The sequence below is a fragment of the Eurypyga helias genome, unplaced genomic scaffold (genome assembly GCF_000690775.1).
Source record: "Eurypyga helias isolate BGI_N326 unplaced genomic scaffold, ASM69077v1 scaffold29257, whole genome shotgun sequence".
Taxonomy (NCBI): Eukaryota; Metazoa; Chordata; class Aves; order Eurypygiformes; family Eurypygidae; genus Eurypyga; species Eurypyga helias.
This window is the reverse complement of record NW_010262843.1, coordinates 46,738-74,143: the sequence shown is the minus strand read 5'-3', so window position 1 is coordinate 74,143 and position 27,406 is coordinate 46,738. Positions and strand designations below refer to the sequence as shown.

At 38.6% G+C, this 27,406-nt stretch overlaps 1 protein-coding gene across 1 annotated transcript in view; it reads right to left on the bottom strand.

The window, feature by feature from the left end:
- Window positions 1-1,026: 1,026 nt before the first annotated feature.
- Window positions 1,027-27,406, bottom strand: part of TRIP12 (thyroid hormone receptor interactor 12) — a 49,537-nt gene continuing 23,157 nt past the window's right edge. Inside the window, 30 exon segments of the mRNA XM_010155864.1 lie at window positions 1,027-1,563; window positions 2,649-2,752; window positions 2,977-3,071; window positions 4,848-4,961; window positions 7,137-7,301; window positions 8,474-8,638; window positions 9,151-9,305; window positions 9,589-9,703; window positions 10,220-10,318; window positions 11,476-11,632; window positions 12,862-13,004; window positions 13,430-13,581; window positions 13,878-14,005; window positions 14,811-15,010; window positions 15,113-15,186; window positions 15,629-15,801; window positions 17,544-17,695; window positions 18,440-18,631; window positions 19,572-19,713; window positions 20,115-20,289; window positions 20,413-20,513; window positions 21,606-21,813; window positions 22,394-22,512; window positions 22,857-23,085; window positions 23,636-23,708; window positions 24,099-24,255; window positions 24,386-24,503; window positions 25,193-25,358; window positions 25,481-25,549; window positions 27,235-27,396. Of these exon segments, the coding sequence (XP_010154166.1) occupies window positions 1,367-1,563; window positions 2,649-2,752; window positions 2,977-3,071; window positions 4,848-4,961; window positions 7,137-7,301; window positions 8,474-8,638; window positions 9,151-9,305; window positions 9,589-9,703; window positions 10,220-10,318; window positions 11,476-11,632; window positions 12,862-13,004; window positions 13,430-13,581; window positions 13,878-14,005; window positions 14,811-15,010; window positions 15,113-15,186; window positions 15,629-15,801; window positions 17,544-17,695; window positions 18,440-18,631; window positions 19,572-19,713; window positions 20,115-20,289; window positions 20,413-20,513; window positions 21,606-21,813; window positions 22,394-22,512; window positions 22,857-23,085; window positions 23,636-23,708; window positions 24,099-24,255; window positions 24,386-24,503; window positions 25,193-25,358; window positions 25,481-25,549; window positions 27,235-27,396 (4,299 nt within the window). The 3' untranslated portion in view covers window positions 1,027-1,366.

Below are 27,406 nucleotides of genomic sequence, written 5' to 3'. Positions count from 1 at the left end.
AACCCATAGAAAGAAAAAATTTCCCTCTGAGTTGGAGGTCTTAAAAAGGTCTTGTTTTAGTAGTAAGTCATCCACAAGTTGCAGGCTGTTAGCCATGTAGATTTTAGGATGATTTACTTGCATTACAGTAATTTACACATTTGAACTTTATGCATACAGTACAAAACTATGAACAAAAAGGTGAAGCAAACTTTTTTATTTATATTCAGGTAAAAACATTAACCTGATGAAGTAAATTATTGCAGATTTGAGAAATCAGCACATAAAACAGTTGGACAGAGCATTGCTTACAGGTGCTTTATCTGTGTCAAAAGACAAAGGCTGAACTGTTTGTTCCAAGCTAGCGCTGGGGAGGGGGGGGAAAAAAAAAAAAAAGAACAACTACAAAAGTAACCAGGAACTTAGATTAATAACAAGAAAACTGTTTACTCAAACCGGGAATGAAACAACTATTTTGCCTTTTAAAAAACTTTACATCAATTCGAAATGCTCTGGCCTTACCACAATACACACTGGCCAGCCCAAGCTGTTGGACTTGAACTACATGTAAGAAAATTCTTCCCAGCCTCTAGTAAGAGGCCTTTGCTGCCTGAATCACTGTGTGAACAGCTCTAGAGCATCGACTGGTAAAGGCTGTTGCCATTATATCCTAACACTACAGTAAAACTATGCTATAAGAAAGGTTCTACCTTGTTACAAAGGCTGAATTATATTGACAATATATATTTGATTTCAGTAAAATTTAAATTATCTTAATCAGAGAAAGAGGCATGGAGCAGTTAAATGCCCACCCTAACCAAAACATAACAATTGTTGAAAGTTGCACACAAAAAGAACCAAGTGAATTGCACGTCAGACAATACATGAGGATGGGTAAAATGAGAGGCAGGTGAGGGTACACAGAACTAGTCTACTAAACTAGATTCATCAAATACATGGTGTATTTTAATTTCTGTACTTATGTACAAAAGTTGTCTTTGGAGGAAAAACTTCAGACTTAGCTAGATGGATACACACAGCCCAGTATTAAACTGCACAGCGACATTTATTGTTCCAGCCTGGAAAAACATCCCTTTTTAAATTTCACACAGCAAAGCAAGTTAAAAACTTCACTCATCAAATAAATGATAATTTAAACAAGAACTTGCTAAAGAAACCTTGTCACAACAACTTTTAGGGCCTGATCACTTTCAGTCCATAGGGGCCTTTAATGAATATCAACCAAGTGTCTTTGTTTATAATCTGCAAGCCGTTTTTCTACAACAAGGCGGCGTAACACGTTTCCTTGACTCAGATGACTTATTTAGAAAAAAATCATGAGTTTCTCTTTTGCTGTAACAGGCAGACATTGCATTTTTCATTGTGATCAGGAAAGATGGAATGACTGCTGCCCTTCTCTTGCAGCTATCAAGAGTTTTTCACGCATTATCTCAATAGTTGAATAGTCCGGTAATTTGAGATAGTTCACACACGTCATTACTGAGGGCAAGAAATCATCTGGATTCTCTGTAGACTCAAAAGTCTTGCGTACAATTGTCAGTGGAGGATTCAAACTTCGAAAGCCTATTAATGAGAAAAGACAATCAGAATAGGGCTGTTCCTCTTAAACTCACAGGTAGCACTACAGACATCCAACAGTGACAGAAGCATGCATCTCACTCCTCAATCTCAGTTAAGTTTGGAATATGGCTTAATAAGGTCATGTAGCAAGCTAAAAAGCACCTAAAATCCTTTCTGCAGATTAGTTTTCTGTAGAAAACCACCCCAAACCCCAAAAAATAGTGGAAAAGAGGAGAAGGCTCTGGGGAGACCTTCCAGCAGGTACTGGAAGGTGAAGGGGGCCTACAAGAAAGCTGGGGGGGACTTTTTACTAGGGCCTGTAGTGACAGGACAAGGGGTAACGGGTTTAAATTGAAAGTGGGGAGGTTTAGATTAGATATCAGGAAGAAATTCTTCCCGGAGAGGGTGGTGAAGCACTGGAACAGGTTACCCAGAGAAGCTGTGGATGCCCCATCCCTGGGAGTGTCCAAGGCCAGGCTGGATGAGGCTTGGAGCAACCTGGTCTAGTGGAAGGTGTCCCTGCCCATGGCAGGGGGGTTGGAACTGGATGGTCTTTAAGGTCCCTTTTCCAGCCCAAACCGTTCTGTGATTAAAATGTGAATTCTATAACAGTCCCTAGCAAAGACAGCAAATTCCTCAGTTTTCCTCATTGCAGTTCATCTAAATTCTGAATTCAAAAGGGAGAGAAATTAAAATTTATAGCTATGCTGGTATTGTCTCCTTTGCAAACAAAGAGATTATTGTTTCCAGGTAGCAACACACCCTTTAGTTGTCAAAACTTAGTGTACCTCTAGCCAAGGAACACTATTAGAGGTTTTCAATGTTGTTTCAAGTTTTGAACTACTTTTTGTTCTCCAGTAGATTATGTGGTAACATAAGTTAAACCTGGAGTCAATTTAATGGCTTGTCATGAGATCAACACAGAGTTTGAGAATTTGACCCTGCTACTTCTGAAATTAGAAAGGTCAAACAAGAAGGAATCCCTAAAATACACAGGCAAGTAATTTTTTTCTTGTACTGAAATTATCCACTCGCTCTGAAATGCATTAATACTGGTTTCATATACAGCAATATATAATGCAACCTACCTCCTACAGGCAGTCTGGGGCTTCCTGTCACAAACTGAAGGAACAGTCTTTGCTGCTCACTATCAAAGCTACTGAGAATTTCAAAGAGATACTTCACTGCTCGGCTAAGGAGGGAAAAAAGCAAGTTATTATTTTGTTTATAGTCAAAAATCATTGCATCAGATTCATACTCAGTGCAGTATGAGTAGTTTCCAACAAATTTCATATAATTCTTTTAACTTGAATAACAGTATAGCAAGATTATTTAAATGCGTAACTTTCTAGTGCCCTTCTAAAAAAAAAACCCACCACTAAAAAAACACACACCCTAAGACCAACCCCACGTTACCTGTCATGTGTGTAACCGTGATCTGGCCTGCAACATTCCATTAAGGTCTTGGCATCCCAAGTGTCCGTCTTACTGCCGCACAAAAGCTGCTCCAACTATAAAATTCAAAAAATAAGGACAGAAACTCTTCCCTTTAGAACTTGAGGTAGAACTGACTGCTATTACAGCATCCTACTGACTCTCAGGAATGGCCTACTGCAACACAACTTCAGTCAGCCCAGGCAATCCTCCCCAGTTCTTTGTATGCAATAGCTTCATGGCAGCGACAGCCTCGCTCGCTGAACCTACCTCTGCATACAACCCACTGCCACCCGAGATGCTGAATGTATCTCTTGGAACACAGACCGTCCAAATAAGCAATTTACACTGGAGAACCAAAAATGCTTTAATTGTTTGGAAATATCACAAGTTTTAGCGACATCTTGGGGAATGGGAAGAACAGAGTCTTTACACTTGCTTTTTAGAGCTCTGAGCTCTTCTTTGAAAGAAAAAAAAAAATCAATCATTATAGAGAAATGGATCTGTCAGATAGCAGTTTTGTACTTATATTATTTTGCCTATTCTTTCTGTGCACTTGGGCAAGCAGAGATGACAGGCTACAGACAAAACATTAAAAGCTCTCACAGACATCCTGCCAGGATACACAAGGACTTGTAAAGCCTCAAACTCAAAACCAGAGGTTTGACACACCTAGCTGTTCTGTTCATGAACAAAAGAATTTTTACAAGTTCTTTGTAACAGTTTAGGAATGGTTTATAAAAAGGTTGAAATGGCTGGACAGCCAGCAGCAAGAGCACATGAGGTCACACATGCATATCCTATTAAGGAAAGGATATCTCCTATCTCACACTATTCCTATGGCTTAATTTTGGCCAACCCTGTCAGTAGGCGAGCAATGCACTACTGCCTATGTTTTAAAATTTCCAAGCAGAAGCAAGTCTTAAACCATGCCAAATGACAAGACAGAAGAACAGCATCACATGTACAACAAAACAGAAAAGTTTGGGTAAAACACTGGAGAAAATAGAACAATCTGCCATTTTTACTAGCCTTAAATTTGTTGCAGAAAGATGCTGGTACACTTTGCAAGTAGTACCAAGAGAGGGGTGAAGAATCACTGTGAGCACTTAGGGATCTCAGCCTTACCAGACTCTTACATTGCAAAGCACCAAGAACAAAGGATTAACACAAAGGCATGGCTAACACTGCTTCACAGCATCCGTAGGACTTCTTCACGAAGTCAAAGGTGTAAGTTTATGAAGGTAAACAAACCCTTCAAAGTACAGTCTTCAAATAAACTCCCTAAAGGCAGCATAATAAAACGTTCTCTCCTCCACTCCAGACAACCATAATTGTGTCTCAGTTCAGGCCATTTAAAGACACAAAGAATTTTACAAGGAAATTGATCTGGTAGGTGGTGAGAACAAGGCAAGACCAACAACACTTGTTCTTCCCTCCTGCATCTGGAACTCCTTTTACTGTCTAAAACTTTGTTGAAGATGTGACTCTTTTAACAGAACATCCAGGCAGCATCCACATCTACAGCTATGAAGAGGTACTGCAATAAATTATAGTATCCATACCAACAGAGAGCCTGCATATATAAACTGAAGCATTTTTGTCAGAAAAGCTGCATACACTCAATTTTAAGGTAAATGGGGCTGTTCATAATTAAAGCATCAAATAAGCGAGCAGCAAATGTAGAAATTTAAGTATGCAATTTAAAGGACACCAAGTTCTACTAATGCACATCAGAAATGTCAGACTGCCAGGCTGCACCGCATCCGCGCGCTCCCAGCTTCAGACTGTCCACACGGACACGTATGTGAAAGTATCAGTATACAAGCGTCAGTAGAAACAGGTTGACCAACCTCCTCGGGATAGAAGTACTGAAGATGACTGAGGGGGAAGACTGATTCAAATCCATCTCGGAACGAGTCAAACTGTCTGGCAACACCTTCATTTAGTGCCCAGAATATCACCAACTGCAGGGAAGAGAGGGGAAAAAAAAAAAAGAGATAAAGTCATTTGAGCAAAAGCAGCATGCAATGATCACTACTGCACAAAGACTACAGCTGCCAGAAAAAACTCTACAGAAGCCTAACCATATGCTCACTGTAGCTGTCCACAAGCCTAGAAAAACAAGTTGGCCTCTTTCTTCACGGTACAGGGGAGAAGAGGAGAGGGGAAAAAAGGGAAGAAAGCCTTTCAGTACACTAAGAGCTGAAATAATTCTTTCTGTTAAAGACAGCTCTTGTTGGAACCATTCTTAGGGTCAAAAAAAAAAGAAAAAGGGAGGTGTAGGGTGGAATGACATGACTGCAGAACAGCACAAGGATTAACAGTAGGATATTCTAGCTTTATAAACTACTTTTAATGGTAATCCACACACAAGGTTTTAATGAAAATGACATTTTCAAGAGCAGGGCAGCCGACCCACAGGGAGCTGTACAAGCTAGCTGATAAATGAAGTATACCGTTTCTAAGCTGCAATTCATCATATTTGTGATAGAGGACACGTATTTTCTCTCTGAAGTCTTTTTCATTTCCTTAACATCAACTCTGTAATGCTAATCACTGGGACCTTGTTTAAAGTCCTCTCTATAAGGCAGGAACATAAAGACACAGACAGAAAAATTGTACAGGTATCCTTTAAAGAGATTAGTCCCAGACATCACTTCTAGTCTGAAAAGTTGTTTAGAAAGAAGCAGAAAACAAGCTTTCCATAGTTATCTGCTTTTCCTTTACAATGCCTGCAAACAGGACAACTACAGGACAGCAGAGATGTCTGCAAGCCTTTCCCAGAATATCAGATACCTGACATAGGATACCCAGAAGAGGGGGGGGGGGGGGGAAATAAAACCCACAAACCCAAAACCAAACTGACTGCAAACTGTAGAACAGTCAGACCTGAAAGCAACCTTGCTCAGCTTTTCTCTGTAAACAGAGACTGCAAATGTTGTTTCTAACAAGCTGTGGTTGTTGGTATTGCCCATCTGTAAGTCTGCAAACAGCTTTATGTCCAAATATGTTTAATTTTCAGAGATTCTTGTGCCACAGAATTTGCTTTCAACAAATAAAGATATAAGAACTGGGTATGTGCATAACAGCTTGAATCTGGAAGATGAACAGCCACTGCTCAGTGTCCACCTGTAAGAATTGCAGAGTAACTTTGCAAAGTTCTCAGTTGATATCCAGGAACTTGTATATCCCTTACTGAGTTGTTTCTACCAAAACATCAGGTATGTTTCTTATCAGTGCTTGAAAATTTTAGCAGTCCTCCCAGTGAAACTGGCAGACTACCCTGCCCAAAAATGCATTATTTAGGAACAGGAATAATGTTCCTTTTTCTTGATGTCATCTTTTTCATGATGTTTCTTTTTCATGATGCCATCAATCATTCTTACCTCCAGCCCACTCATAACTTCATGTCATAATATTGCATTCTTCCTTCCTTTCCTCATCTCTTTTCCAGGCTGTTTCTAACCTAGTCCCCTTTAACACTTCTTAAGCAGAAGAGTTTCCTATCTTTGTTCAGCAGTATCACCCTTTTGTTTTCCTAGGTTTTATGTATCTTCTGACATAGGAATAAATCAATATGAGGGTACTGTCAACTTATAGCACCATTTCATTCTGTTCCTTACTTTAATAGTTTAGGGTTTTGTTTGTGTTTTTTTAGGGGTTTTGACTCGCCACTGATATTTTCTTAAGTTATTAAGAAATATATTTACTCCAAAGTTATATTTACTCCAAAAAAATTCATTATTATTACAGGAGTTCAAAGCGCACTGAAGTGTGGGTGATAAATCACTACAGCAAACTAATTAACATACTCAATGTGGGAGTGTGTTAAAAGATTCTGAAATTCCACAGCTCAGATTACTCCACTTACTACAACACCATTTATCCCAAAAGCCATACTTCTGACAACTTCATTATGTATAAACCTGTTTTGTACTATAAAATTTAACTCAGGTGTGCTGATTAGGATTCAAACAGTTTTTCTGTAATAAACTACACAGAACAGAAGCAATTATTAGAAAAGTTACTGCTGTGCCCAGTTCACAAGAATGAACTGAAACATATATGGAAACAAACTATCTGGGAGCAAGGTGAGGAAGAACAAAGAAAGTTTTAGTTCTAGCTTTGCTTGTACGTACTCTGAGATACTCCTCTAAGTTGTGGATGGTGACTGGTGTATCTTTTCCCCCTTTTTTCAGTTCTATATTAGGAAACCCAGGAAGTGTGAAGTCCAGCCCCAGATCTTCCACTGAGCAGCCATTCATAGTCAGAGCCTCCAATGCATACTGTAGACTTTCTTTGGTCTGAAAAATCAGAAGTGAAAACCAGTGAGAACAATTCATTCGCATTACCTTATCCCAAAGTTATGACTTCAAAAGCAGCTTTGACTAAGTAAACATTTCTATAAAATTACTATTAATACTACTACTGTATTCCTTGCTTTCCTTCTCTTTTTCCACACGTAACAGTAAACCAAGCAAAATAAACTATAATGGATAACCATGAGAGATCACAGAAGAACATTTTTCTAGCAATTTTGGAATTACTTTAACTTCTTGCATGTTATTTATTTAGAAAAAACTATTGCCAGAGCAGATGATGTGTAATATGCTAATGCTCTTAGGCTATGTTTTTTCCTTCAAATAATTAATGGCATTCATACTGACATTTTTCAGCTTTCATCCAGCAGGTTTCAGGTTTTTCAAATTCTTGTTGGGAAATTAAAAGCAGTAACAAAGGAGAGAGAGTGAGGCAGGGAGGTGAAGAGGAACAAAGGCCCACAAGCTTGCAGTAACTTCACTAGTAACAAAGCAGATGTAGTAAAAGTTAGGTTATTACCACCTGCCATCTACTAACATTGGATGCTAGGAGCATGCATGCCAAAAGACCTTTTGCAACAGTGAATGCTACTATTTTTAGCCAAGAGCAGATAACCTTGAAAATTAAGACTTTTCTGTATCTATAAAAGAACCTGTATGCTCACATGAGAGGACAGTTTACACCACTTCTGCATACAGCTTTCAGAGAGGGAAGGAAAAAAACCCCACTCTACAAAAGACACTCCTTACAAAGCCTAAAGATTTTACTAGACCAACTAATAAAAACAGCCAAGCCTTCTGAATGTTCAAAAAATCAAGGAGAGATTTCACACCCCACACTCCCCCAGATATTGAAATTTTTCACTTTGAAAAGACTAACCCAAAAAGAGAAGTTGTTAGGCAAACATGTGGCAGTTTCAGCCATTTCTAGCCTGGGTTTAATCACACAGAAGCAGCCCATAACAAGTTTCTAACATTAGAGTGTACAGTACAGCGACTCTTATAATTACTAGTCATTTAATAGTTTTATTAGAATGAAGTCATTATCACTATTACCAGTGTTAAGCACTATCATACACTCTCAATTATGGCTAAAATCCATAAAATCCAAACATGCGTGAAGATGGACTCCTCCATGCTTAGAGTTAATTTCTCACCTGTGTTTTGTCCTGTTCAAGTCTTTTCTTTTGTCTTACAAGATCTTCAAGGTGATATATTGATTTGGCTACTACTGGATCAATACTGAATAAGTCATGCAACGTCAACGAAGTTTCCTGTCGCAACATCCATTTATAAAAAGGAAGTCCGAGAGGAAGATCCACCTGGAAATCCAAATTTTGTTTAGCACTGAGTTGTCTTCCAAAACGATACCTTCTGCTAGTTATCTCTTGACTAGATCTAGAATACCATTTACTATTATGGATTATTAATCCATAGTTCTGGCACACACTGAACCACCATTTCTGGGCGTTTTTACCAGAGAAATTCAGTTGAGAAACACAACTGACTGTCTAGAGCCTACACATTAGAACAATCAACAAGCTCCCAGCTGGAATAGTCGTCCCAAAGTGATCTTGAAAGGTGACTGCAACACATGGTAGGCAATGGCTTTTCCTTTTTTCACTACAGTCTCACAGCCACTGTAAACACCTGCAACATACACTACCCTTTCCCCCTCAAAAGCCCAACTGCATCTCCCACCACCACCCTGCCCCCAAGCTGCTAGAGCTGAAAACCATTCCATGCAACTCTTAATGCTATTTTTCCTCCAACACAGTCAGACCTAGAGTTTTCATTTAAGCCTTCAGAACCCCATTTTCCATTTTATCCTCACCAGTCTAAAATCCATGATTGCCTTGGCCATTAGTTTTCCCAGAAAGCGGAACTTCATTTTAACTTTTGCAATGTGAGCTGGCTTGGCTGTTCTACCAAAGGGAAGTGCAAAAAGGCCTTGAAGGTTATGGATGTACTTGGTACCTTCCTGGCTTCCTGTTGAGGAAGAAAGAGGGAAGGAGAGGAGAAAAAAAGAAAAAAGTTGAATGCAAACACCACTAGTTTCATTCCAGACAAGTCTGTAAGTGGCTACCAGATATCCATAACCTAAAGCTTCTTATGAAAAACCCAAACATAATCACACATGCTATCCTGTGACATATTATCTGACCACAAACTGAGGTGCTTTTTCAATCAAAGCCATTCATGTAATTAAAGTCAACTTAAAATCAACTTAGTATTAGATCAATACTGATAGTTTAGGCAGTAAAACACTTACCTTTTGGATTGGCTAAAGTCACTTCTTCTCCCCTCCAAAGGCCTAAGTCTGCTCTCTGTAGTTCCTGAGATACAAGTGCATAGAACTCTAGCGTGGGCCCTAGGCCTGTGCCAACCTTCAGGAGGAGGGAAGGTGCAGAGAGAAGAGAGGAAATGAGAAATAAATAAGTCCATTAGGTCTGTCTGAGTATCAAAATCTTTACTTAGTCTGAGAAATACAGGACATTATTGGCTATAAAGATGATTGCATTGCAAAAAGCACCTAGAGCGCCTAACTATGCCAACATTTACAATGTGACTGAGACAGCTCGGAGAAAATACATGAGAGGGGATAATAGTATCATAAATGTATTTACCCAGTGATCATAAGAACACAGCTGTTTGCTTAGAGTTAGAAAAAAACATGCTCTGCAGAGTAAGACTGATTATGAAACTTAATAGATCAGAAAGTTTCTCCTAGGAACTAAAAATCAATCAAGTGGATTAGGGATAATTAACAGATAAAATCTTGTGACACCAGCAATGGGAAGGACCAAGAGTCTAACCAAGTCATTCTATGAAAGTTGTAGTGCTTTTTTTGTATTAATCTTCAGTAAAAAGGGGTTAAGTTAGACTACGTTGATATTACTTACTTCATTCTCATACTGGATTTCCAACATGGCTCTTGAACTGCCTAGATCCTGCATCACAGATTCTGCCTGTTTCAGCAGCTCATCTCTGTTCACAGTGCGCTGTACATTAGAGAAGTTTTAAGTAGTGAATTTATGTCTGTAAGTTCCAGCTCCCAAGGCAGTTACAACAGGAAAAATATTAGTTATGCAAGTTTTTCCACCCCATGCTAATAGTTCCACAGTTCAACAATTTATAAAGGTTATACTTCGATAAAATAATTCTTGCTTCTGTATGAAAATTGACTGGAATTCGAGTGTTTGATATAAAATGAAAAACCAATGCCTTACATACGTATCAGAATAGCTAACAGGTACTAACTCTTGCCAAGAACCTAGCACTAAGACTATAACATCACAGAGAGGTGTTGTCATGTGACGTTACATACCTCAAACTAATGCATGGAGAAGAAAACAGAATAAAGATGCCAAAATCCAGCAGCCTAAAGGAATAATCTTATACCCTGACCCTGCAGATTCCCTACTAGGGCAAGTAGCATGCTTAGAAAAAAAAAAAAACCAAAAAAACCCCCAAACCACCACACCCAAAAGACAATCAACAACTCCCCCCACCCCACCCCAGAACAGCACTGGTGTTCTTCCATGTTAGAAGCTGTATTCTAGTTGAACTGGAGTCTGTCTGTCTTTTTTCCCCAGAGGTACTCAAGTTCCACACTCTACAGCATATTGTAGGTTAATATACCATCTCTCCAGAGTCAAGGCAGTCACCCAAGACAAATTTAAAACAGTCACAGCTGAGTTTTATCGTGTTGTGACAGGAGGTTTAATACTCTCCCAGAACACAAGGACAATGTTTTCATTTATTCAGGTAACACTTCAGGGTCTAAATGCTATTGCTTGAATTATTCTGAAGTATTTCACAAACCAAAATAGAGCTTTACAAGCTAATATATGCAAATATCACTGATGTAACCTAAAACTTAAGGTTCATTCTTGGAGTATAGTTTCAAAAATTATGTAAGGACTCCAATCCCAAAAGGAACCAGTGTAGCTTACTCTAGTCCCTTCCGCCACCTCGTGGCAGCCACCTAGAAGACACTGCGCTTTCAACTCAGGGCTCTTGAACAAAAACAAGCCTCCCCAGCCTCCCCTTCATCCATCTGCTATGGAAGCCCGAAGTCTTGCTTACAGTGATATTCTTAGAGACAAAATGAAAATAAACAGATCGTTCATTCAATTTTTAAACACGATATACCTACTTTTTTCCTGTCCAGTCGCGGTGCCACTCTGCTATCCTGAGAATCTGACTGGTTGATTTCTGGATTAGTATCCAGTAGTCTTTGCATGGCTCGATCACGATCAAAGGCAGTTACATAAAACAGCATTTGACGAGTATCAAATGGAAAGAAAAATGGGCTGTAAAGAGCATTGGATTAGTCAGCTGGGTTCCAACTAGCATCTATGACCACAGTTTAATTTAAAACATAATAGAAGTGTAGTATACCCAAAATTAGTGTTTTAGTTACGGTGCTTATGAGAGCGAGAGTCTAGAGAGAGAACCACAAATAATTCCAGAAGCTTCTAACTCTTCCAGAAAAATTACTCTAAATACTTGGATGCCTTGGCTATGCAAAGTTTCCATCAGAAAATTATATTTTCCTTGTGCACACCTGTTTTACAATTACTAAATGCAACTTAGATTTTTAAGAAAGTGGCTCAAACTCCCATACTGGGCAAGGGTGAGGGGTAGATGGGGGGACGGGACAACGACAAGACTACAAGACAGGGACAGGACACATCTGCCTGCAGCAGCACTAGCATTGTACCTTCCACCATTTTCAAAAGACACTTAAAATAAGAAGTTTCTCTAGTAGTCTTTCACAGATTATTTAATCAATTCTACCATTCTCAAAGGCATGTGTATGTTAACAGTGTAGTCCTCCACTGACATTTAAAAAAAGCAGTTTTACAGAACAAATATTGCTACAGATGTTTCTATAAGACTATACATGCATACTCCTCATTTGTTATCTGGAATGTTTATGAAGAAATTTAGATCTTATTTTAAAAATGAAAAACCTAAGTAGTTTCTCTACAGTATATTTTTCCAGTCAATGGTCACCGATGTCGCTTCAATTAAAAGTCTAAGAATGTTAACTCTGATTTCTCATTCTTTCAAGTGCAGTTTTACAGCTTACACTCTGTATCAAGATACTACCAAGTATTATCCATATAGCTTTATAAAAACTGTGATATTTTATCAGTAATTATAAAAATGTTTTCTTTCGTACCATATTGAATATGCTAAAATAAATGTACTGATATAACAAAAATGCCATTAAGTAGTTTAACAGGAGAAAAAATATGACCTCAATCAAGTACAATTATTTCAATGAGAAAACTTTAAATTGGTCAGAAACTCCTTTTAAGAAGCGGTCCAAACTTGCAGCTAGCCTACCCCTCCATATGTGGTTCAAACTAGGCAGAGATGTAACAGTCATCCAAGTGTCACTATTGAACTTCACAAGGCTCCTGTGGCTACATGTTACTCTCCCCAGCCCTTTCAAAAGCCTTGTAACATGTGATGCACCTGGGCTGCCCTGCTGAAGTCCTATTAGAAATACCACAGCGTAAGTCATTCATACCATGTTTTTCCAAGTTCTGTCAGCCAAGTTGGTATGTTTCCTGTCATAATTACTAAAGGATCCTGAAGCTGCCTGTTTGCTTTTGCTGTCAGTTTACTGTTGATAAATTCCGAGGTTGGAATTATCTCCTTGCAGATTGCATTCTGTGTTAAATAAAAACAATGTACTTCTAGTTAAAGAAAGACCAAGCACTTAAGCAAATTAGAAGCATAAAAACCCTCTTATCACAAGGGAAAAAGCTTTCATTGTTATTTTGGTCATACAGAGTCTAAGCCATAAGAGGAAGACTGACTAGGTTTTTACTATTAACTTTCTTTTCAGGAAAAGAACTGAAAAGAAGGAAAAAGCATGGAAAATGTGTTTAACACTATAGAGGAAGTTAACTGACTAAGACTTTATAGCCTTCACCTTACCAGAAGTTAGAGAAATACGTAGGGGAAGATGACAGTATTTGCATTATTGTGTCTTGGTGGGGAGCAGAGGATAAGGAGAGGCAGCTATTTTAAAGTGTTTCAGGATGGAGTCATCTATATCAAATATGAAAGTGATTATGAAGCGCTCTACTCACGTCATACAAGTAATACCAGTATCGACTGACAGCATGTAACACTCTCAAAAGCAGAATAACATCTAATGAGGGATCTTCAAATGTTATGTTTTCAGGTGGAGTAGATATGAGGTAAACTTCTAGAGGATTTAATACCGAAGGGCATACACCATCTAACAGGAAAAAAACCAATGTTATCCAAACAAATCAATTAGAAGTCTTTCCGAGATTTAATTATTAGGAGCCTAGGTAGTAAGAGTCATGGCATTCACTTAACTACAACAGTTTAGATAAACAATTCAGTAAGTATCATCTTAAGTTTTAATACACACATTAATATAGGCTTCATTTTCTTATACTATGCTTGCTTTAAAAGAAACACCGTGGTGTTTATAGAAACACTCTTCTCCCCATCCTTTCCCTAATGAGTTTTCACAAATCTAACACATTAGCAAGGCAACACACTCACCATGCCACAACTCATCATGCTTTTTAGAATTTCTCGGGGAGGTTTTTGTGGGAGCAGTTTGTGCTCTTCCTCTTTTACCACCAACACAGTCCTTATTACCATCTTCATCCTCTCGCACAGGTTTGTACCTAAAAAGTAATTAGTTAAAAAATGTTTGTGAAATGCTAACTTACATGGAAACAAAAGCAGTTATAAATGCATTAGTACTTTGATTACCAGAATTTTACTTGAATAACAGTTAAAAGGAGACAGACAAGAACAATACATTTGGATATGATCCCGCCCATAAGTTAGGTCCCTGAAAGCAAAGTATGTCATGGTGGAAAAAAAATGGGACCCTCCAGCATCATGAACTGGAAGAGCAACAGAAGGTATAGACAAAAAAGGTTTGGTTGGGTTTTTTTTTTGGTTGGTTGGTTTTTTTGTTTGTTGGTGTGGGGTTTGCTTTTTTTTTTTGGCATAACATTTAATATTAGAAAGAAGAAACCATTGCTGCATGTTAAGATGTTTGGCACAGTCACAGGTCCATACGGCTCCTTGTGAAGTATGGCCAGAGAACATGCACACCTGCACAGCAATCAGCTATGAAAAGCAGTATGAACTTGCCCATTATTTGTGGACTGCAGACACATTCTCTATTGTTTGTGATTAGTTACCTAACAGCAAGAACGATCTCTCCCCCTAGCAGGTGGCATTTAAGATTCCCCATTTCTTGTTCATCAGCTTCACTTATGAGCTAGGAAAACCATCAGTAGCTAACAATAAAGTCTTAGTAAGATTCCAGGATCTCAAGCACATCAGAAAATTCAAAGCTTCACAGTTTTGTGGGGAGGAGCAGGGGAGGAGGGAAGACAGCTATGTTCCAATATTCTTTATGTATATAGATCTAGGAAACTGAAGAATTTTTCCCCTGATTACTCTAAGCCAACTTACCAAATGGTATGCGTTTTTGTCCAAATCCCAGCTCTTCCTAATGGGTTGCTTTCATCATCTGTAGACTCCCTCTCCTCCTCAGCTTGCAGGCTGTACTGCCTAACTGCTTGATACACAGTCATGTTGTATGGCAGCAAGTGATCTCCAATGTAAAACTGCAGTCTATGTCTCACATTCCCCGAATTTAAGAATTGAGCAGCCTGAACAGAACAAAACCCCCACACGTTAGGTAACTTGTCACTAGCTTTTCTTTAAGCCTCTCCCCACAGTTCCCTCCCCTGACGCCCAGAGCACAAGCTTACCAAAGATTCATCTATTTCTTCATCTGACCCATCATCATCGCTATCCTCATCATCTTCTCTAACTCTTCCATAGCCTGAGGCAAGAAAGGAACAAACACATCCTCATTTGTTTTTACATGAAATGTCATAATGCTTTTACAAAAAGAAGTCCTTTAGGATTGTTTTAAACACTGGAGTTCATAAAATACATCAGCCAGAAAAAGTAGGGTTGAGACGCATTAGAACAAATGTCAGTAACAACATCTGGCATCAAAAACGCCAAGTTACAGCCAATCCGATAGTCAACTAGATTACACTTCTGTTAGTATACAGGCTGAACTGTCTACAACAGGAAAAAGTTTGTTCCAGAAAAGATTCTCTGCAGCCTTAATCTCCCTCCCCTGTGAGCAAGGTACATTTATAGTTGCCTCCCATTTGTCTTCAGTATAATCCTCAGAGGTTTTTCAGACTCTACACTACTAACAGCAGTGACTACCCCAGGAGCAAACCACATGTGACTGTATGAGAGAGATGTACCTCTAACTACAAGGTATCTTTCAATGGCTTGCACCAAAGCCAGAGGATCGATCTTCACAGGTCCACCTTTCCACTGTTTCACATTAGCACAGTCTGGATGTCTTTGCAGTTGGCATTTTAATTGATGTGTATTGAAGAATTTTAAAGCTTGGGATCCTCTGTTAAGAGAAAAACTCAAAATAATTTGTGAAAAAAGTTGCTACACAAAGAATCTAATAACCATAATGCATTAAAAATGCATTAAAATAGGCTTATATGCATTTACAAATTCACTTATTCAGAGTATTATTTCTCAGTCTATTTCTCTAAAAATCAGCTACTATGAATTGGATAAACTGACTAAAAATTTCATTCTACCAGAACACCAAGTTGGACAAAATCTGATTTCCAGTGGAAGCTACATGGATTAAGGGTAGTCTGAGGGCTGATTACAGTGTGGCCTATACTGGCCATCTTTGAGATCTGATGTTGTCCAGTGGCCAGCTGATGCCACATGAGATTTAGAGCTGCATTTACCTGCAACGCAATAAGGGTGGAAAGGATAGAAAATGCAAGTACCTGTTCACGTAGCTTTTAATAAGGAACTAAAGAGACAACCAGAAAGCTCCTCTGTTTTTTCTTTGCCAAGTATGGTTTATCTACATGTTCCATCTCAAACAATCAATATTCAAGCTAGCCATTTTTATACACAAACCTCTTATCTTAGTCTGCTTCTACTTCCAGGTGCTACTGAAGAATTACCAAACCTTAAGGCCTCAAAATCCTCACTAACATAATCCACAGTAAGAGCAGCATTGTGTCACTGCTGTGTGACTGTCCAAATGTCCACCGTCCAAATTCCCATGTTTAATTTTCTATCAAAAAGAATACCTGAGTTTTGCTTCTGTGATTAGCAGCTTTATAACTGTTGTAGTTATCCCACCGTTTACAGAAGTAGTGTGTATTTGGAAGTGTTGTAAGATGACAGAACACATACTATTTGCAAAAGTCACTATCAAGACAATTCCTTCAAGTGTTACAAATCTGTATTGCCTTAATTTCCATGGGTTGAAAGTTTCACAGAAAACGGGTACTGTATTTTAATGCATTAGATTAATGCTATAGCATTAATCTGTGATATATCTACCATTAGTGAGAAGAAATCCACACTATCTTACTACCTAAGAGACAGAAAATTTTGGCATTCCAAACTTTAAAAAAGAGTTTTCAAAAATCCTTTTTTTTTAAATGCTCCTTCCCTCCTAGTTTCTACATAGTCACAAAAATATTTCAATAATCAAGCTTTCAGCCAGCATCATAAAATACTTTCAAAACTTATATGCAGCTTGTACTGAAACAGACTAACTGCTATACACTGATTTATTCAAGAGAAGTACAGAAAAGCAATTGGAGAAATAGAATGCAAATAAGTTGGATTCCAAATCTATTCTATTGTAAGACACAGGGCAGGTCTAAAGTTATTTTAAACTATGTTGACAGCCACCACTTATCAATTAATCATCTTTCTAAATGAACAGAGCCTATCCAAATAAAGTTTAGCACTGGAATACAACCCCTCAGCAGTTTAAATACTTGACTGAAAGGTATCAGTGTCTCAGCAATAAATAGACTACTTCTTTCCAGTGTTTATTACATGGAGACAAGGAAGACATTTGAATTTTTAAAGCTTAAATTTAGAAATTGCATTTAAAATTTCACATCCACCCCCAATCTAAGTGATCAAAGTTTCAAGACAGTAAGCAAATATTTAGTTAAATATTCAATCTTCCACTGAATTAAAAAAGCCAACTGCATAATTGCTTTTGTCTTTAATAGGGTCAGAAGTTCACATTACCTCTTGGAACTTTTAGCATTGAAACACATTTGGGAAAACAAAAGCTTCCAACAAAACTATTACCTGAGCATTAATCCTTACCTGCTCCCTGTTCCATTTCCACTAGGGAAGTCATGCACTTTGACAGGAAACTGTTCCATTTGACTGAGGCAATTGTTCATTTTATGGACTAATGCCAACAAAGGTGCATTTTCTAATGGCTCTAATCTTCCAAGGGGTTCTTCTCCAGGAAGCTGAAACATATTTCACTCTTAGTTATGTGCTTTAATTAATCCATCTTAAATAATTCAAACCACAAGCTGTTTAATTAAAAAAAAAAAATACAAAAAAACCCACCACACACCCCCACACAGCCCAAAACAAGAAAAACCAAAAGCCACCCACAGGTATTAAGCCTCACTGCTATAACAAAAGTAGCAGCAGTATCAGTATGACTAGATGACACAAGTTTATGAAAGACTTGTTTCAAAGAACACACTTTTCTCTCCTGATCTCAACTAAATAACCCTACAGATTTTAAGGATTCACCTGTAAGCATGAGCAGTAAGCTTCACAGAAGCTGTAGTTATCTGTTTTCCTCTCTTCCATTTTATATTTCTTACTTTAAAGACAGAACAATGTAGTTTCTTGTAGTGTTTAGAACTAAAGAGAGCAAGTGACTATTATCCAAACTCTTTCCATATCAACTTCTTAAGTCAGGAGTAACTTAAGTTGTTCAAGACTCAGACAATGGGCCACAATTGGTTATTCCCACTGCTGTGTGGAATTTTCTGTAATTACAGGGTATTCTAATAAGTTTATGACCTGTAAGGACAGAACCATGTGAAAGTTGTAGTGTTATACACCTTAGGCAGAAACCAAATGTTCCTTCCATACTCCATCTTTAAGGTCATTGCTGAACCTCTCAGATGGTCAGGCGAGTACAGTTTGAGAAAAAAAAAAAACAACTAAGAATGACAAGAAATAAGAAAACTTACTGGAGAAGAAAAAAATACATGAAGAAATCTTTTCAATCTGATGTCCCTGCTTACAGCATCTTTCTCACTTTTAGATGTCAAATAAAGCAGCAGTTGTTTAACAAACCCACTATGCTGGATTTCAAATGAGGAGACGTCAGATTCCGAGACAATGCTACGGATTTCTACAAGGCACTCTGTTCCACCATCCACCTGAAAAATATGAAGGCAGTATTTTACTACCCAGCTATCACATGCTTAAGAAATACTGGGTTTCCCCCTCCTGCATGGAACAGCTCGAAAGAGAGGGGGGACAAAAGGGGAGGTTTGGAGTAGATAGTAACACAATACAAGCAATGACAGGGCAAATAATCTGAGGATAAGCAGTTTCTCTGTTCGAAAGGAGATATTTCAGGCAACTTCTACATTTTCTCTGTTTTAAATAGAAATGTGAGGTCCTATTTTTATCTCATGCAACGTAAAGATGACCTCCAAACAGAAGTTAAAAAACCAAACACAACCAAACTCAGACTGGTATATATTTTACATGACATCTGCATGGGTGAGAGGAGGAGGGAAAGCTTCATATTTTAATGTTTCCTTATATCAATGCACAGAACAAGTCAGCTGTCCAGCTACTTTAGAAGTTACAGGTTTAGACCACATATCAAAGGTTCACAACTGTCTGAGAAGCAAGGCTCAGGTTCTTGAGATGATAGTAGACTTGGCCCACTCCGTATTTCTCCTATCCTTTCAACAAAATGCTACTTCCCTCTTATACTCCCCTCGCCCCTAAATTCTTATTACAAACTGTGTCCTCCTTTAGGTATGAAGTCAAACCCTAACATTTAACTGCAGAATTTTTAAATTTGAAATAAAATGCTGTGTGACACATTGCTAGGAATCAGGAAAAACCCTTGTTGATACTAGTTATTATCGTAAAATGGTATGTGTCAGAGCTTATATGCTAACTCTAAAAAATATCCAAAGCAAACCACTGCAAGTGAAGCAGTACTGTATCATCATTTAAGATAAAAAACTGTGCTTAAAATACCTGCCACACTAAAATGGTCATCTTTCCTCTAGCTTCCTCCTAAATACTTCTACTGCTTCCATTCCCACCCCCACTCCAATTATGTTTGCCATTTCTAACCTGGAGGTTGAGTTGTTCAGTTGCAGTGCAAAGTCTCTGTAATACATTTAGTGCAGGATTGCTTCCATCCATGTTTTCAGAACTAAAATAATGTTCTACAAATTTATGGGCTTGCTCCTTAATCCAGCCCTTAATTTTTTCTCTGTAAAGAAGCACATAAAAGGGATTCAGCCACACTTAGCATATTCCAGTGTTACAAGTAAACACAGCCAGTGTATCATTTTCCCCATGGATAAGAGTATTCACAGACAAAAACCCTTCCCTCCCTCTCAGTCCAACACATCAAGGTCTGTTCTCCACAGAGTACTTCTTGCACCATTTTTCCCCAATACTCCACTTTTCCCCCAGCATGCTACTTTAAACTATCAAGAGGTTGTTTCCTCTACCTTAATTTCTGATTCTTCTTCCAGAATTGTTTTAGCAGTGGTTAGGCTCAAAGTCCTTTGACAGGTGCTACTCAATCACCTGACAGCTTATCAGAATAAAAAGTAGCTGCACCTCAAAGTCAACCCCATATTTGAACTATTTAGATATTTTGTGTACCTGTTATTGGAAATGGTATCCTTGGAAGCAGCCCTTGCAAGACCACTGACTCCTGCTGTTCGTGCTGGTTCAATATTGTTACTGTTGGACTGTGTGCTTAATCTTCCCCATGTTTTAGGATTTAAACTTGCCAGGAAGGAAGATTTAGGAGATTGAGTAGTCGTAGGGCTTTTAGCTGCGGGATGCAAAGACAAAACGAAGAGAATCAACAGGTTTATTACAGCTAGCCCTTTTGACAGCCTCTAAGCTTACTTTTAAATTTAAAAGGATAGAGACTATCACATTTTATATTATTTACCTTGATTGTCTACTTTGTCATCATCTCTTGGAGGAGAATATTTCGGTCTCCTTGGCCCTCGTTTTGGCAGTCTCTTTCTCTTTAGAACGTCGCTCAGTCGTCTGTCCAAATTTAAAAATAAAGTAACATTTCCATCCCCCACATTCATATGCATATCCATCCCTCAGTTTGATACATATGCCACTTATTTCCACAAGAATTAAAAAAAGTTCAATCCCATAACAAGGAGAGCACAAGGGAAGAACGAGCTGTGGGAGAAGAGGCCTCAAGTCTATTTTAAGCAGAAGGACAGAGTGACTACTCCATCCAGAGAGAAGGGAGTTTGCTTGCTGTCACCTTTCTACTGTGGCAGCATCATACAGCCAGAACTGCCACTGAATAAAGGTTTCTCCTGGTTTTCATGTTTTTATCTGTGTAACCAACTGGTTATTTGTTTATATGAATATACTGAGAAGGGGAAAAAAGTCCACTACTGTCTACTGAATAAACACCAAAAGACACTGAGACTTTGAGCTGGCTTCTCTACTATTAAAGCCCAGAAAGCATTTTTTCAGTGTATGGAGTTTCTACTCACCAAGCCTTAAACATTTCAATTCTGGTTTAAAGGTGAATTTCCTCATTATGCCAATACATTACGACAAACATCTCAGCTTTATTTTAAAGGCAAACTGTGTAACACTGAAAATTTATTCCTACAAGAGATATTAATTCTGCAAGTGTTCAAAATGGTTACATTCCAACAAAATAACTTAAAGATTACTTTTTTTATCTCCGGTCCCCAGCAGAAAGGAACCGTGCACCACAGCTATCATTGTTCTGAAAGAATCCCTCTGTCCTCTGGTGTTACATGAAACTACAGCTGTTTCTCCTGGCATTCTCCAGCCTCTCAAACAGCATGAAGTGTTGCATATCACTCCATTGTAACTATCATGTCACTAGACTTTTTTTTTTTTTTAAACATACCATATAAAATAGTAAAAACTACCTACTGATAGCTTCAACACCAATCCATTTTAGTTCCTTAGGGGAAAATATCACAGCACAGCAAAGTACAGACGATACTGTAGCAGCCCACGTCAGACAAGTCTTTAAAAAAAACCCCACACACCACCACAGACCCCAAAAAAGCCCAAAACACTCAACACACCACACAAAAACCCTCACCGACTGTTCACAACAGATAGCGTACTTACCCCTGTGGGCTCAGATCCAAAGAATCCTCCCGGCTGTGTTGTAAGCTGGGAGAGCCCAAATCAGCAGCTGCATTACTGGCAGCAGTGGCTGATCCAGTACTTATTGTTGTTGTGGTACCCAGAGTGCCTGATCCATTAGTGCATACTTTTGGTGGACTTGTTAGCAATGCCTCAGACTCCGCTAAGTTTTTCACTTGGTGCATCACCCCTTTGCAAAAGAAAAACATCTTTGTTGGTGGGTTGGTTTGGTTGTGGAAGAAGGGACAAAGGTGTTTGAAAAGATAGAAGTCTGTTACTAGAACTTCTGGTCTAACTATGGCAGCACTGGCTCACCCCACCCATCAATACTAAGCTTTAAAAAGCAGTTCCACCCTTTCCTGAATAAGTTAATCTACATAGTTTAAAAAAAAAAAAGAGCCGCCCAAAAAATAGCTAAAGAAACCCCCAAATCCCCAGTAGATTTTAACAGAGTTCCTGCCAAAGATTCTTCAGCTTTGTCCAGTAAGACTACCCATGTAATTTTAGCACACCACCTTCAGCATAAATTCACTAGCATCTAGTAATCCTGCACAAACTTGCTTCAGATTCAGAAAAAACAAGCTAGTCTCCTCCAGAGTCCTGTTCAGCTCCTCCCCAGTCATACAACAATAGCTTGCATGGATTTGCCCTTATTATTCAAGAACAGTATTAAGTTGGGGGGGGAGGGGAATAGGATATGAATTCTCCACACACAGACTTTTAAAATACTAAATAAGGAGGTGAAGAGGAAAAAGAAAAGAAAGAATTACCTTCTCTTCTGAAGTAAACACTAAAAATATCAGGTAACTTTTGCATTAATATCTCTGCCATCTGCAGGGCTCCAACTACTATCTTAAGGTCTTGACTCGACAACATGGAGGCAATATGACTAAAACAGATAAGTTATTAGAATTAGGTTTGTGTTTTCATTTCTTCTTGTTTTTTAAAAAAAATTAAGAACATCAAGCCAGTTCGTGTTGCATACATCATCCTGAAGACTGAAAGCAGACAAATTTCATTGTGCTTTTGTAAAAACTACATAAAAGGACCGGAAAATTCGTCTTCCCACCTAGATCACTTTTACCAAGTTTTAACATAGGCATAAAGGAAAAGAAAACTGTCTTTACATAACATGATGTTGTGGAACTTTGTACTGCCTTTGAAAAACTGGTCAAAAACTAGTTGAATTGTAAGTTCAAAACTAGCTTAATCCACACAAGTTAACACACCCACCTTGAAACAGCATGGTTTTTCAGCACATCTTTCAGAAGTTCAGCATCAGCAAAATAAATTATCCTAAGAATTGCTCTAAGGCACTTGTGTCTAACAGCAGGTCCAGCTGAAGAGCTATATACTTCATAAAGAACACCAAACAATGTTTTGATAAAGGACTTTGCCAGTTCTGGGTCCTCTTTCATTAGTTGTGCTCGAGCATCATCCTTCTTCAAATCTGAATGTCCACCTGCAAGAAGTCGTGCAACAAATCACTGCATAGTTCTTTGCACCTCTGCTCTGACAAATACTTTTTTTTTTCCCAAGCTGAATTAGTTACGCTCTTTAACTGAATATCTAAGAAGTCAAGCTGATGACAGGAATGTAGGTATAAATCCTCCTCTTTCAAGTTGTCAAAACCTTTTTCTTCAGTTTTCTTATATGTTTTTGTACAACAGTAAGAGGTCCTTGCACAAACTTTGTTAAATAAAAGGTGTATGAACCTCTTGTTTGGGAAAATCCCAAGCCAGGAACATCCCCTGTTTCCCCCTTAATTTAACGCATTTTCAGATCCCAGGGAAAGCGCTCACATGTTAAAAAAAAGAGCTCACGTGTTAAAAAGAACACATTTCAACAGTTGGAGTTTTGTTGTAAAAGCTTTCTTCATCCATGTAAACCAGAATCATTTCTGTGTTCCACAGAAACCGCAAGAAACTTACTAGGTAAGTAGCAGACTGTTGTGTAACCAGCATAAATTAGCCATAGCTAGAGACACCATCTGTATCCTACCCTGTACTTACTAGTGTTTGTATTGGCTAAAGGGTTTGGTTTTCGCTGAATGGCACGTGCTGTTCCAGTATCCTCATTTATTTGCTGCATAGAGTTAAAATCAATAGTATAGACACGCCCAAGCGTTGACAGGCTTATCTCATCCTCAGCAACCTGATGAGCTGTCTAAAACCAAGAAAAAATTTCAAAGTTAAGAAATCCCTAACAAATAGGAAGCTAGATGAAAGGTGATGAGAGGGGCAACACAGTAGGAAAAACCATGACTGACGGAAATACAGCAAGAACAGTGATCAAGCACTTCACCTGTTACTGAATACCAAAACAGTACTACAGCAGGAGGTTTGAGGAAACTCATGTGTTTCTTACTGAAAGAAGGCACTGATATTTTCAAAACTGTAAAGAAATCACTCGGTTCCCCCTGCAAATGCACACATATGTAAAAAACATTACCACACAACTGTGTGTACTTAGTACCTCTATTATTCGACTATCAATCCTGTTATAGGGATGCCAGAGACCCCTGTCATCTCGCCACTGCCATATTGCACCATCTGTATTTTGTGCGTTTCCTTTCTTCAGCATAGTATCAACAGCAAAGATCCCCTCTTTCGGCAGGCAAGGCATCAGTTCACTGCAAAGAACATTAAAACAGAGTACACAATAAAGTCCATCTAAGCTGAAAACTGTTTGCCTCCCTTTTAGAGAAGTTATGGATTTCAATATACCATCCAGACCCAAAAACCTAGGGCTGTGTAACTTACCAGATAAGAGAAGTAAGCTCATAAAGTTCTTGAGGACTTCGTGGAACAAGTTCGATTTGTTCTTGACAACTCCCATTTGAGGCTCCACAAAGGAGAAAGTGAAGAGTTTCTGCAATATCTATAAAAATTATTATTTATGAGACTGCTTACATCAGAATATGGGCTCCATTCCATGTTAGACACTAGGCAGAAGAGAATCACTTCCCCAAGCAAACAGACAGAGAGTAAGACATAAGCCACTTCTTCAAAAGATATAAGAAATGTGTTTGTGGGATTTTTTTTTTTTTTGGTGTGTGTGGTGGTTTGTGGGTTTTTTTGCCTTAAAGGGACATTAAGGGGGAAATTTCACCCAGTATACAGGGCAGTTGAGGTGACAATTCAAAATTCACAAGATGAAAAGAAAACAAGTCAGAACGAAGACAGCTACACAGCAGTTACTGTTTTCCGTTACAAAAAGCCCTTAAATTAGGTTTCCCCCACCCGGTAAAGACTACAAAAAGAATTATTCAGCTTGTGTTGAAATTAGAGTAACTTGTGCATCTAATACAAACTCAAAATTAGGTAAAAACTCCAGTGACAACAGCTAGAGACAGGAAAGGGAGAAAACACCCTCAGGGAAAAAAACCCACCACCAACAACTTTCAACAAGATCAGCTAAACTTTGTATCTCAGGGGAAGCATAGTAAGAGAGGGGAAAAATAAGATAACACAGTAATTGCATAATTAAGTGCACATACAGAGTTCCATATAGACTGTAGGCATTAACTTAAGTAGGTTCCCCAGAATATGAAGAGAGCCAGAACTCACTTTGCTTCATAAGTTGGACTGCAAGCGTCGGACAGTTGGAGCACATCAAGGAAAACATGCGCACCACCATGATGAACATTCCTGAGCTCAGGATAGGAGGTGTCACTACCAGGAGTTGCTGGATATTTGTTAACAAGTCCTTGGAAGCTACCTGCTGGAGCAAGTTCTTCAGGAGGGAACAGCAAATGTTAGAAACGTTAGAATGACTTAAAAATATAAGCCCTTAGGAGAAATGGAGGGAGGGAAGAAGGAAACAAAAATCCACATCCCCAAAAAACACACCCTTACCTCCTCATGCTGGAAGTTATCCACCAGCCGTGCAAAACAAAGACAAGTGCTTTCAACAGACTTTTTGTCCTATTATAAAAAAAAGTGGGGGGTTTTGAATTAAAATATTTGAACTTGGCATTCGACTGCTTCAAAATGTCATGATACTCAAAATTTCTCCAAAAACACCACTCTAATTTTACAGAATATTACAGCTTCAAATTTTAAATTTATGAATGCAGCCTAAACTACCCTCCTGATGTGGCACGTTCCCTGGGAAACGCCTCACATTTGCAACACCATCACTTTTAGGGACCTTTACAGATGAATAAATGGGTCTATAATACCCTGTTTGGATCCCACAAGGGGAAAACCAAAGGGAAGAGAACTACAAAGGCAAACAATAGGAAATATAGGTAACAGGCAGGAGTGAAGGCAACTGTTCTACAGACTACATGAAACCTTATTTTTGTATCATGCAGTGCAGCCAAGACAGCAAACGCAAAGACACCGAGACAGTAAAGGCTGACCTAAAAATAGCTGAGTATTTCAATGAACGTCTGACTGAAGAAATTTGTCTGAACATAAAACACTTTTACTGGAAGGGTGGTTGAACACTGGAGGAGGTTGCCCAGACAGTCTAAGCCTCCATCCTTGGAAAGTTGGGTGGTCTTTTTCTTTTTTTTCTTTTTTTTTTTTTTTTCAGAAAGAAAAAAGAAACGAAACCAAAAAGAAAACAAAAAAAAAACAGCTGGACATGGTCTGGGCAACCTGCTCCAGTTGGCCTCTTTTAAGCAGGGGGTTAGGACTAGATAAATGAGACATCCCTTCTGACCTCAACTATAGAGCTAACTTAAGGTTTGGTTTGTTTGGGTTTTTTTCCCCAGAGAAATTCCACTTAAAATTTCTTGAAATCTTTCTTGAAACTTTTGTGGGCTGTAGTTTCTCTTCAGAGAGCAGGAGTCAGTACTTGTCCCTACTACTGATGACAATGGTGCTTCCTGTTTCCAAAGCACCACCTAAAGCTGACATTTGACTTCTGTGAAGCTGCCTCAAAGATTCAAGTAGTCTCTCAGCAAGAAGATATTGGCAAAATTAAGAATAGCACAGAAATACACAAAAACACTACCTGGAAGTTTCCATTTAGTTGCATTTGTTAAGGAACAAAATAGTTTCTCCTTCTCCACCTTTTTAATGGGGATCTGCCAACCAAGCAGTATGTCCAAGTGTCTTTTGGTTCCACAGTCATTGAGAATACTCATTTGTGAACACAGCACCATTGCAGGGCAGGCAGATCTTAGGAGCCCCATCATTTAGGATTCAAACCAAGCCATTGTGTGAGAGTAGGAACTTCCTTTTTCAAAAGCCATAAGCCCTCCCAAAAAGTCAAATCAGAAAAAAGCAGCCACAAAAATTGAAACTGAAGCTTTTCTAAGTCTGAAGTGGGAGGGAACCTTGCAACTCGTTGCTAAGAAAAAGAACAATAATGTTACTGAATTCCCTCTTACCGATGAGCAACAGGTAAGGACTACAAATGCCTTATTGTTCATGCTCTATCTTTTTTATCTCATTTTACAAAATTAATAGGGATGTCATGAGTCCTTAGAGCACAAAAATCACAAGGTCCATATGCACATTATAACAACCTGACAGCATGGAAACTTTAAGACAATTATCACATTGCAAAGGCAAGTAATACATGGTAAAGAACAAGATATCTGGACACAACTTTATATTACATTCAGGTCAATAGCAATTTTATAATAGCTTCTTACCTGATGGGTTAACCTTTGTGTAAGCAGTGGCAAGGAGTCTGCCACAAAGTGAAACTCATCAGGTGTTATACTCTGGCAGCAGTTGGCAGCAATAGCTAGTGCATTCCTCTGTGCATTTATACTGAAGAATTCCAGATACAGCAAACAGTCTGCCAACCCACCCTATAATAAA